Raw genomic sequence first — 12,424 nt, 5'->3', positions numbered from 1 at the left:
GGGACAAGGTTAGGGTAAGCATTGACAGTTGCTCTTTGGGTGTGAGCACAGAGCTTTGAATCCCAGTGTGTGCACTGATGTGTGTCACCTTCACATAGTCTATTCTTCACTTTCTCTTGAATTATTATCATTTTTTCCGACACAATAGCAAGAGGTTTATTTTCCAGCATGTTGGGGTCCACCCTCAATCAGCCCCTCTGGCAAGTGACTCGAAGGCAACCCCGAATGGCTATAACAATCAGTTTTTATACTTTTTAAAGGTACAGTTTACATTAGCAAGGTTATCATTTAAACTTATTGGCTAAGCATATTGACCTTTGAATCTCTTGGCTAGCGAGCATCAGTCAGTACATTCTGAGAATTTTCTACTCAAGAATGTTCCTGTGGGTGGAGAATGCAACCAAGTGTAAGACCCCCAACCCTCAGTCAGTGGCACTTACTTCTGAGATTCCCCTGAGTGAGACACCGAGACACAGATTGATTCCTCAATCAGTCCCCCGAGGTGCAAGGTGCTTGACTAGGTGACCTCTCTTGAATTCTTTGTCTTCTGGTTGTATTTAACTGTCTCATGCCTGTGTGGCTCACAGTTCTTTGATTCCTGATGTTCGGTCACAGTCAGAGAACATACTCTGTATGATTGCGATTCTTTTCTGATTGTTGATATTTATCCGCTGCCTTTCGCATGATCTCTGCTAAGGAGCATCTCCTCCACGCCAGAGAACCATGCTCCCTTCTGCCATGCGCTCTCTGCTTGCTCTATTTAATCTAGCGTTGATGTCTGCCTTGTTCTTACTGGTTTCTCTCTAGGACTCTAAATATTTATATAGATAAAATATTATACTCTTCAACTTTTATTTTAGTGCTATAGTTTAAAAATTCTATCAGTTTTGAGACTAAGGACAGGCATATAACATAAGCACATAAATGTAATTATTGTGACATATTGTTATAGTGAGTTGGCCCTTTTGACCAGCATGTTTTGCAGTTATTTGTCTGTAGGAGAGGTTTTGTAAAAAAAATTATTACTCCTTTTCTAAGGATGGATGGATGGATGGATGGATGGGGGGATGGAGGGATAGATGGATAAATGGTGGATGGATGGATGGATGGATGGAGGGAGGGATGGAGGGATGGAGGGATAGATGGATGGATGGTGGATGGACGGATGGATGGATGGATGGATGGAGGGATGGATGGATGGATGGATGAGTCGATCAATCAGTTGATGGAGGTTTCCAGTACCAGGCATGATTTCCCTCTTATTGATCAGGTCTTAAGTCCAATTAGAGAACTGTGGGCTATCAGCAAGGTATGTTGAGAGTGAGAGAAGTCGTGTTTTCCAGAGAGGAGCCCCCCAATTGCTTATTTAATACCAAATTGTCAGCCCTTGTTATATTATATACATACAAATAAAAATAATGGCCTGAACTGGCTGTGTTTATATGTCAAAGGAAACAACAATATATCACTTTTATATATAAACAATTTACATATTAAAGGAAAGGGGATATACATTTGAGAGAGATGGGAGATAAAAGGGTACATGGGGGGCCTGGAGGAAGGAAAGGGAGGGGAAATGATGTAATTACACAATAATGTCAAAAATAAAAATATTGTTAAAAAGACAAAAATGTGAGGAATAAAGGTTTAAACTTGGGACATAAACAACTAATGGAAGTCAGGTGAGTTAGCATTTGATTAGTGTAAGGCTTTGTTCAAAAGCCACCCCTGCTCAGTAAATGGTGACTGCTAAATGGTGTGGCAGCCCTGTTATGGGAAATGAGGGAAGGAAGTCCACCTGTGCAGGGCTGAGCCTGCTCTTAAGTGTTCTCAAATTCTGTCATCGGCTCCCCTGGCTCAAATTATGTTGGGCCACTCCTCTGCCATTTTCCATTTCAGTTGAAGGTATTTTCTAAGATGTAATCTTACTGTGGCACTGAGTTCTAAAATCTAGTGACACCTCAATAAGGTTTCAGTCTCCCAGAAACCCTCAGCCATGATCTCATCTAAGGCTGCATGTGGACTGGTGACTTCCCAAGCCCTTCTGTTACTTATCAGAACAGCTACTGGGATTGGAAGCATAACTAACCTGCCCTTGCTCATAAGACGACCATGGTCATTCTGTAATTGGTTCCAATGCTAAGTCCTTATACTCATGAGTCACCACAGGCTACAGATACAAAAATGGAATGTCACAATGGAAACTTTGGTGTTGTGTTAGGCCCCTCAAACCCATTGCCTTAAAGGGTGTGTGTAGATTCTTATGATCTGTGGTTGATAGGCCTGGTTTCTCTTCTGTGAGTCTCACCTGAACTTGTCAACCTGGAGCATTCTGGAAAAGTTCTGGTGACTGTCTGGACAGGGACTTGGAGTATTTGTGGTTTTATTCTACTTCTTTCTAAATTGAAAGGGAAGACCTTGATGATTCATGATTTTATAGGAAATTAGATGACATGCTGATACAAACTACAGATCAAAGATATTATTTAAAGCAGGTTAACAATATGGTTGTCAACATTTCTCCTGAGCCTCCTTCTCATGCCTAGAAAGCAGAGCTGTAACATGGTGTGGTCATTCTTCCTTCCCAGCTCTAACCGGAATCAACTTCGACCTTCCCAGTGCTTGTCTTAGCTTCTTAGTCTGAGCATGTAAGATTGTAGCACTGCTCTCAGCCTGTTAAACATGGGGTCATCTACTGAGCCCCTTCACACCTTGCTGGGCACACATCAGCTCTCCTGACAGCAGAGGGGTGTGATTACTTCAATTGTTGCTTTAAGATGTAGTCTGCAACAAAGGTACTGCAACTTTATTAATCTATGTTATATCGCCTACCCAGATGGAGTATTAATATTTTTAGAATAATTAACGTTCTCGTCACTGTATAATTTGCTTTCTCTATGTTCATTTGAACCCTGTTGGAAGTGTTTTTTCAATACGATCTAATTCATCTTCTCCTTCATGTTACTTTTTTTTCATGTCACTCAAGAGCCTGGGGAGGCATTCTCCTACAGCCTCTTGTCTTTCCTCCATTCTCAATTTATTCACCCATAAAAAATTTTCAACTGTATGCTGGTATTACCCTTCACTGTCATATCAGGGGACCGCCCTTCCTCTTTCTGCTAAAATTCACCCATTACTGGCTCCCATGTCTTTTAGGATTTTGGTTTATTTATTCACTATGCTGGAATATGTCCTTTGGCAACTTTCTTGGAAAGAATGTTTATGACCAAAATTCCTAATAACGTTAAGTATATCAATTGGATCTAGGATCGTTATAAAATTGTGAATTAAAAGTCACTTTCTGTAGGACTTTTGAAGGAATTGCTCTCCTATTGTCTAGGATAGAGATTGGTGTTGGGAAGTTTCCTGTTAGTGTAATTTCTCATTTTTGTGCCCAGAAACTATCGGGTTTTTTTTCTGACATTGTATAAAAGTTTAAAATAGCAAAGGTTGCCTTTGGCTGAGCCTTATAATTTGACTCTAAATCTGAAAAAACAATGAAGTTCTTATGTTTCATTGATTTGACTTGGTAACTACTGAGTTGATGACTGATTTGACATGATCTTAGTTCATACTTAAGTAGAATAGAGTGTGTACTCCATCTGCAGCCCACTCTCTGCAGCCCACCCTCTCTGCAGCCCACCCTCTCTGCAGCCCACCCTCTCTGCAGCCCACCCTCTCTGCAGCCCACACTGCAGCCCACCCTCTCTGCAACCCACCCTCTCTGCAGCCCACTCTCTGGGAATACAAGAGCCTCCTTTACCTCTGTGTTAAATCCCACTAGAGCTCATTACTCTATTCTGTGTCTTCTTAGGCAAAAGTGCAGCCTAATAACTTCTCCATCCTTGCTTTCTTTTTGGAAAGGAACAATAATCTCTAACTGCAAAATAATTTTAACAGTTACTTTGGCAAAATGTTGGCATGCGTGTAAATATTCAGTCTCATGTTTTTAGAAGACCTACAAATGGCATCCTACGCATGTTGGCTAGTTACTGCTGCTGAGGTTAATAAATACTTGTAGGATGATAGTATTATACAGAATATACATTTACCCTGGTGTTTCCCCTCAAGTTACAGAAGTAATTGAATTTAAATTAGTACTTCAGTTTCCCTTTTTCCCTAATCTAGCCATATTGTCTTCTATTTATTGAGTTCAAACATTTTCTTCAGACCCAATTTATAATCTCCTCGCTGTTAAAACCATCTCCAGCCTAACCATTTTTATCCTGCATATTGATTTTGGTGCAGTGTGGCACAATTGATAAATGGTGACTTTGTATTGTTGTATGACATGCTTATGAGATAACCATTTCTTTTAAACGTAGTGCCAAGGTCAGTAGACCATCCTAAGTGGACCCGGCGGACTAAACCACAAAGCCGTGATTTTGATGAATTGAACCACATCCTTCAAGAGAGCAAGAAGCTGGGGAAAGCCCTTGAGAATCTCTCTCGAAGTAAGTTGATTTTCTTGACAATAATCGAAACCCAGAGCCAATGTTAAAGTAGAAACATCCATCACTATTGGCGATGATCCATTCCTGACACCCTCATTTTCACTGTGTAAGGCTGAGGAGTGCAAAGGGAGCGAGCCTTGGAAGGGTGCTTGTGCTGTGGCACAGATCTGTCTGTAGGCAGGAACTATAGGACCTCTTGGAGCAGCTGCACTCTGATGCCTTCATGGTTTCCATCGTGTGGCTCAAACACACATCTAGCGCCATCTTGTTCAGTCTTGTATGTTGAAAGGTACTGGTTTGTCCGTTCACACTAGGATGCACTCTTCTCGCTTCAGTGAGTTGTAGATGTCTATCAACTTCTTGCAGGGCAGTAATTGGACCAAATTCTTCTTAGATTCCTTTCAGAGCTGAGCATGGTGTCATGTAACTTACTTTTACCCCAAAAGTCACATCTATATTCTGAGGACACTGCATAGAGATTTCCTGTGTCATCCACAAGGTGACCACCACAGATAAATCACTTTCCTTCCATGAGATGTTCTTCTCGTGGCCAAAGCAGCAAGATGTCACTGTGTCTCCTTGGGGAAGGGTGAAATTGTGAGATAAGATGATCTTCAGGTACAAGCTTTGCGGTCAGTACCACCGTCACTGCATCAGCAATCCAACGGGCATTTTTGATTCTGTGCCTTGGTGAATGTGCACTGAATTTGTAGATGAGCATGTGAGGGTTATTCTTATCTTTGTCTTTGTCTACATAGGTGTTTCTCTCTCTCTCTCTCTCTCTCTCTCTCTCTCTCTCTCTCTCTCTCTCTCTCTCTCTCTCCCTCCCTCCCTCTCTCTCTCTCTCTCTCAATCTCTCTCTATTTCTTAGTCTCTCTGTCTCTCTGGATACACATGCACACAGGTGTGTGTACACACAAACATACACACACACACACACACACACACACACATCTCTGACATCTTCATAAAAAAGTTAACAACATGGCTTCCTTAAAATTTTCTTTTAACAGAATAAAAGACTAATGATTCTGAAATGCAGCTCTAGAATTTTTTATTTTTAATAAGATTTATTTATTTTATGTATACTATTATGAGTATACTATTGCTGTCTTCAGACACACCAGAAGAGAGCAATGGATCCCATTACAGATGGCTGTGAGCCACCATGCTCTGGAGGAGCAGTCAGTGCTCTTAACTCCTGAGCCATCCCTCCAGCCCTAGATGTTTTTCTAGTGGTACAATTTTACTAATTTTATGTATCAAAGTTTATCATTGTTCTGTACTTGTGACAAAGTTTTAAAGACTATATACCTCTGTATATAGTATTGTTAGACAGTACACTTATACATAGATTTATGTGTTATATATTTATAGAAATATCATTTTTACTTAAAAATAGTTCCATTTTTAGAATTTTATACTGTGAGGAGCTTTGAGAAGCTAAGATGTTATAAGATGTTAAGCCCCCAGATAGGATTTAGCAAAGCCCTACTTTGAGCTAGATTTAGTTTTGAGAAAAAAAAAAGAACAATAAAGTGGGTTTTCAGCTTATTATTGAATTGTGTTCTTGAATTGAGCTTGATCATCAATATGGTGAAAGTGAGATTCTAATATTTAAAAATCTGACTATTTGGGGAAGTGGTTTGGGCTGTAACAGCTTCTTGATTATTTACAAACAGGAGCTAAAAGAAGTATGACTGAAGAACATGACTGATTCTTATACATATCCATCAAACTGTGCCCTTTAAAACAGCCAGTGGCCAAGCAAAGGCTGCCATTGTTCATTCTAGGTTCCGATCTGATCTTCCTCCATAACTGTTTCCTAGAGTCTGATGCCACTATTAAGGATGTATGCACACAGTAGTGGAAGTGTCAGTCTACACTGTGCTCTATAGCCAAGCACACTTTCTGTCCTCACAGAACATACTTCTCACCGTTCTGAATGTCGGGAAGTTCAAGGTCAAGGTCCTAGCTAATCCTGGTTTAGTGAAGTCCTTCTTTTGTTGTTTGTTTGTTTTATATGTAGTGTCTTATTGCATATCCTTGTGTGGCGGAGAGGCCAGGCACCTCTATGGGCTCTTTAGTTTGTCCACTAATGCCATTAATGACAGAGGAGACTTTGAGTCATCATTATTGCTCAGGCCTCACTCTTGCCATGGTAACATTGCAGTCCAGACTTTAACATATGTGTGTTTTATTTGTTTGTTTGTTTGTTTGTTTGTTTGAGGAAGTCACAAACGTTTACACACGCACACAGGTAGACCACACCACTAAGTTCTGCCGTTGGAAGCCTATGATGGGCTTCTTTACTGTCTCAGGATGATATGGAGAAGCAGTGACCCTGGAAACTGCCAGCGGCAGAGCAGAGGGGAGACATCTGTTTAGTAATTTACTACTTCTCATAGGACATGGTGGAACATCTCTCTGAAACTTTGCCTTCTTCCAAAGGGTGTACCCGGTCAGGTCAGGCTCACACAGGTTAATCTCTCTCCCTACTTGTTCAAAGTCCGTGGAATAGTGTTTTTATCATGAGGCAAATGTTTCTTCACACTCAGTAGTCCTACTTGGAATCAGGGGAGAGAGAGACACCGTACTAGCAAGAGTCTTGGGAACTGTTTTATGATTCTGCCTGAGTTACTTACCAGCCTAAAACATGCTCACCTATGTACAATGCAATAGAAATGTAAAATAGGTCACACACATGAGTTTCTATTTTCAGTCAGGTACATTAAACAAGATCAAACAAATTGCATGAAATTAATTTTAGTGAAATATTTACCCTAATGTGAAGATTATCAATTTTATGTATGTCCCATATTAAATGGTCACTGGGACCTATGATCTTTTGAGTTCTCAGTCCTCAAATGTTAGTGTGAATTTTAATTCCCAGTGTGTGTCTGCGTGAACCAGTTCATTTCCAGTGTTTGATCTCCACTTGAGGGAGTAATGACTGCTATACCAGGCAGCACACCCCAATCCCAAACACACACTCTCTCTCTTTCTCTCTCTCTCTCTCTCTCTCTCTCTCTCTCTCTCTCTCTCTCTCTCTCTCACACACACACACACACACACTCAGAAACTTCCCTCTTGAGTTTTAATAAACTCCAGACACTTCGATTTCCTTCATCACATACAAAGTGACAGAAAGAACAGCTAGTGCCTGGTGTCTCCACCCTGTCATCTTCCTTCCAGTCTCCAAGGGATCAAGGACTCTGTTGAAGTGACTTTCAATAGCATCATCTGTTGACTTAAGCTGCCCAGGAGAATGGTATGATTTGTGGTCCTCATCCAAGGAAACTTCTCCAGTAGTTTTCGACTGTTCAGTTGGGGAGCTGGCAGACACGTGACCTGCACTGGCTGCCTGCCCTCCCAGCATTTCCTGTAGGTTTCCTGTGAGAATTCTTTGTGTCCTGTGACTCGCCCTTTAAATCTGCTCTTGACTCTCTAGGTCCAGCTCATCTTCCTCATTAGTTATTCATTGTTCCCAAACACCTCGCTCAAAAGTGTCTATTTAATATCCAGTCCCCCCCCCCTTGGTCTTTCAGAGAATTGAATTCTTGACACATATCTCTAGTCAGGTGTCCCATACTACAGTCAATGTATGTAAAGGGAATGCAACTTCTCTTTGAGGTGGCATTTGGCACGCTGTTTTGGGTGGTGTGACTTTGGCCTATCAATCGCTTATATGGTTTCTCTTTCTTACATCCCCCACCACAGCTAACTTTCCAAATCTTGGCCATTTTTCCTTTTATATATGTTTTAAATTTGATTTATTTCTCTGCCCTTATCAGAATCTTGTAGTTTACACCTTAATGTCATTGAATAGTTGATAATAAGAGCCTGGGGAGCCCAGTTTCTCCATGAGGCGGCACACATCTGGTTACATATGTGTTCTACAAAAGCTGCAAGGGAGTCTGAGCGCTGGCTAGTGTGTGAACTCAGAAGTATGGAGACTCAGGAATGAAAACTAGCCTTCCTCTCACTCACAGATTGCTTCTCCAGTAAGCCCACACTGCAGGTATAGTGGTTCTCAAGTACAGAAGCGACACTGGTTTCAGATGCCTCCACTCAGAAGCTCCGGGAAACAGCTTCTCAGTCTGACCTTACCATGTCTTGTCTTACGGTCTCCAGGTGTACCACATTCCATTAATGCCCCTCCCTGGTGTGTGTCTGCTTACGTTGTTCTCCTTAAAATCTCATCATCTGGAGCAGCTTCTCCTTCCAATGTGCCCAACTTTGCCTTGGGTCCTCTGAGCTGATTTCTTTGCTGGCATCTAGAGTCTCCTGACTGCATTTACTCACCATTACCAGTTAGTTCTTTGCCACCTCTTGACCCAGAGGACTCTAAGGACAAGGCTTCCTTAGCTCTCTGACTTCGCTAAGACTTGGCAAAAATTAACCCTGAGCGCAGTCATGGGCTGCTGGCTCCATGTCTCCCACAAATATCTTCTCGGGGATGTCTCTGTCTTCACTTGTGATCTGGCTTCAGATTGACACAAGACGGCATGAGCATGGTTGATGATGGGTTTGTTTGCCGTGGGATTTTACTATGACAATGACAGTGACATGCATTGGAGAATGAAGCTTAAAAACAAGTAGCTAAATCTGAAAACAAGCTCCACGTGACAAGGCAGCTGTTCCCTGTCTCCTGCACCAGTGAACTGCTACTCCCCTGGTGTTGAGGCTTCTAATATTTCTGAGCCTGATCCTCAACCAGCATCTGGTAGCCTCCTGGAAGAGGCAGTGGTGAGTGGGCGACTTTGGGCCATCCAGACAGTGTCCTGTTTACCTGTCATTGAAAAGATGTGCTGGAGCTTTTCCAGGGAAAGGTACCCACCTGTGGGGAAACAGAGGACAGACACCAATGCAGCCCCACGGAAAACAGCAATCTGGACTCAGTCAAGATAAAAAGTAACATAATGTTTTTGTCAGTCAGTCAATCATGAGTGTACGAAAATAAATCTTCTCTGGTATAGCAGCCCAAGGAGCTAAAAGCATACCAACTCATAAGGAAAAGTAGGGGCAGATTATGTAACAACCAATAGCTCATTCATCACCACAATCATTTAGTGCCATTGAGAAAACACGAAGATAGGGACCTGTACTTCCCATCTACATGTAGTGCTGAAGTTATAGTATGAAAATGATCATTTCTAACCTTTGCAGAATGTGATGTAAGAGCTACGAGGGTGTGGCTTGTAACTTCATTAAAAAGGCAAAGATCACGCTGAGGCAGCAGCCCAGAGCACAACATGAGGATGGATTGTTGTCAGTCATGAGAACAGATGCTCCAGCAAGGGGCATGAGAAAGGGAAAGCCTTGTGTTGTTGGTGTACAAAGAATCAGGCAAGACACTGGAGCTGGAAGGTTATCTGGATTCAACTATGAGAAGAGAGAGAGGGAGAAGTGCTTCAAAGCCTCCTGAGAGTCAATTCCGACCAGTCTGTGTTATACAGTCACCACATGGAGGCCATGTGGCAGACAGAATTGGTTTGCTCCAGGCCTCAAGGCAAGGACAGACCATTTTAGGGGAAGTCAGCCTAAAATAAAGCAGCATTTTCTCCCATAGGATGGACAGAAATAATAATGTGCTTAGTTTCTTCTGTGTTAGGTTTTGTTCATAAACAAGATTACTTGGGACCTGTACCCTAAATAAAAATAAATAAGAATCCAGGAGTTTGGAGGTAATGTAGCATCATACCTCAGACTCTGCTCCCAGATGCTGTGGGACATCTGACCAGAGTCAGCCACTGGCCACTGCCCTCTGTTTCCAACAACCAAGTGCATATATCAGGTGGTGGTTTCGGGTGGTGCTGAAGTTGCAAATAAAGATATTAGAGTCATCAGTGCACAAGGAAAGAAACTCACAGAGATTCAATACACATATTTGAGATTCATGTAGTAAAATGATCAAATGAAGAAAAATAAAATGAATCTTTAGGGAGACTGAATGAAAACAAAACAAGAATGCGTTTATAAAATCAAGGACACACGGGAATGCGTTTAATATGGGCACATATCCCATATTAAATGCATAAAGTCTGTAAGAGGAAGATAGACATACACATGATATACTGGCAGTTGTCTGGGCTCTGCTCACATTGCTCATTGTGGAGAGCTGAAAGCTACATCATTACTCCGTGGGCTTTCATCTGAATAGGCTGTGAGGAGACTCATTCTTCACATTAGCATCTGAGAGGGAATGAAAGCTTCTCGTTTTCTTCTTGGTGTTAGTTTACCGTGCAGAGTTTACTGATAAAACAATGTATGGGAGGCAGAGTCATCCTTGGCTCACCGTTTCAGTGTGTTGTTGTTTGCCTTTCTGTACTCCTGTAGAACATCATGGAGGTGGGGATATTTGAGAGAGAACATCCTTTACCTCAAGGCTGATGGAAGCATAGAATCAGGAAGGGACTGGGAGCCATCTATAACCTTCAAAGACACACTCCTAGTGACCTTCTTCCTAAAGTCACTTCTAATGACCCCACCTTCTAGTAATTTTGCCTCTTTGACAAATATTTTCCAACAGTTTAGTATTAAGTACTCAGCCTGTGAGGATTTGGAGGATTGTAAAAGTGTGGTCCTGTTCTTTCTCCAAGTCCTGTGCTCCCAGAGAATAAGACTCAGACTCAAAATATATTTACAAAGACCTTGGCCATAAAGCTAACTCTTTTCTGACTAGACATAACTTTAAATAGCCCATTTATTTTAACCAACATTCCCCCATGTGGCTGGTTACCTGTGTTTAGATACCACACATCTGTCTTGTTACATCTTCCTGGGTGAATCTTCTGCACCTGGTTCTATCTCAAAATTCTTTCTACCTCCTGGATGTCCCATCTTCTATTCTACTTTTCCCCATAGGTCATAAGTTTAATTGGCAGGTGATGTGTCCATACAATACACAAGATATAATCTCTAAAGAGGACATCTGGTGTGTAAATTATAAAATTCATGCTGTTTTCTTCTTCCTCCTGTGAGAAACAGGTTTGGATTTGATGACATGAAATATAAAAGCTATATTCTGCCATAGAAAATTTCTTGTCTTAGTTTCATAAGCAGTAATTATGATGTTGTTTGTTAAAGCTTAGCTTTAGGAAAGAGAAAGCAGAGACCAACAAATAGTAGATGGAAAGGGATGGATAGGAGGAGGGAATGCTGAGTCATGCTGAGTCATGCTGAGTCATGCTGAGTCATGCTTAGTCATGCCAATCTTCCTGGAAAACATGGAAAAAAAAAGATGAATTCCTGTAACCCCAGCATTGGGAAGACGGAGACAGGAAGATCAGAAGTTCAAAGTCAACCTCAGTTATATATTGATTTTGATGCTAGCCTGGACCACATGAGACCCTGTTTTTCTTTTTTTTTTTTTCCTTGTTTTACTTTATTTTGTTTTCAAAGGGAAAATCTGAAAGAAGGCTGTAATTAGTAGAACATAAAAGGTGTTGTTTGGAGTTGGGTGCCACGTTGGTTTGGTTTCCTTTAGGTAGGTGTGTGTAGAGGGGGTGCAAGAGAGAAAGACATATTTGTGAATGCATGTGTGCATATATAGGAACATTATAAAGTAATAGACCATATGCAGTTTATAAAAACAAAACTATTATTGAGCTTGTTACCAATCAAAATCAGAGTCCCTCAAATCTGTTAGGTTAGGTGGAACATGCCTGCAACTAAGGTACCCAGAATGCTCAGGCATAAATTGCTCTAAATTCAAGCCTGGCCTCAGCTACAATGTAAGATCCTGTCTCAAATATCAGAAACAAAAACAAGCAAGTAAGCAGAAATTCTCTGCCCTAAAAACAGCCTGTCTAGTGTTTGACAAATGTTCAAGGTCATTTGATCAACCACATGATGCATGTAGGTTTTTTATAAGTACACCTATTATACTACATGTTTTAAATGTATTTATTCTAGAAATGGGGCCAGATTTGTGGTTATCAAGTTCTGTGGTACAGTTAACCTCACCA

The 12,424-nt window shown here is 41.3% G+C and overlaps 1 protein-coding gene across 1 annotated transcript in view; it reads left to right on the top strand.

The window, feature by feature from the left end:
* LOC308437514 (uncharacterized protein C8orf34 homolog) overlaps positions 1–12,424 on the top strand; it is a gene marked incomplete at both ends in the record, with an annotated part of 344,863 nt that overhangs the window by 85,130 nt on the left and 247,309 nt on the right. Inside the window, 1 exon segment of the mRNA XM_080938598.1 lies at positions 4,326–4,454. Within this exon segment, the coding sequence (XP_080794724.1) occupies positions 4,326–4,454 (129 nt within the window).

Source organism: Micromys minutus (genome assembly GCF_963924665.1).
Source record: "Micromys minutus genome assembly, chromosome: 26".
Lineage (NCBI taxonomy): Eukaryota > Metazoa > Chordata > Mammalia > Rodentia > Muridae > Micromys > Micromys minutus.
Note: the sequence above shows the minus strand (reverse complement) of the source record. Positions and strands in the feature narration are given on the sequence as shown.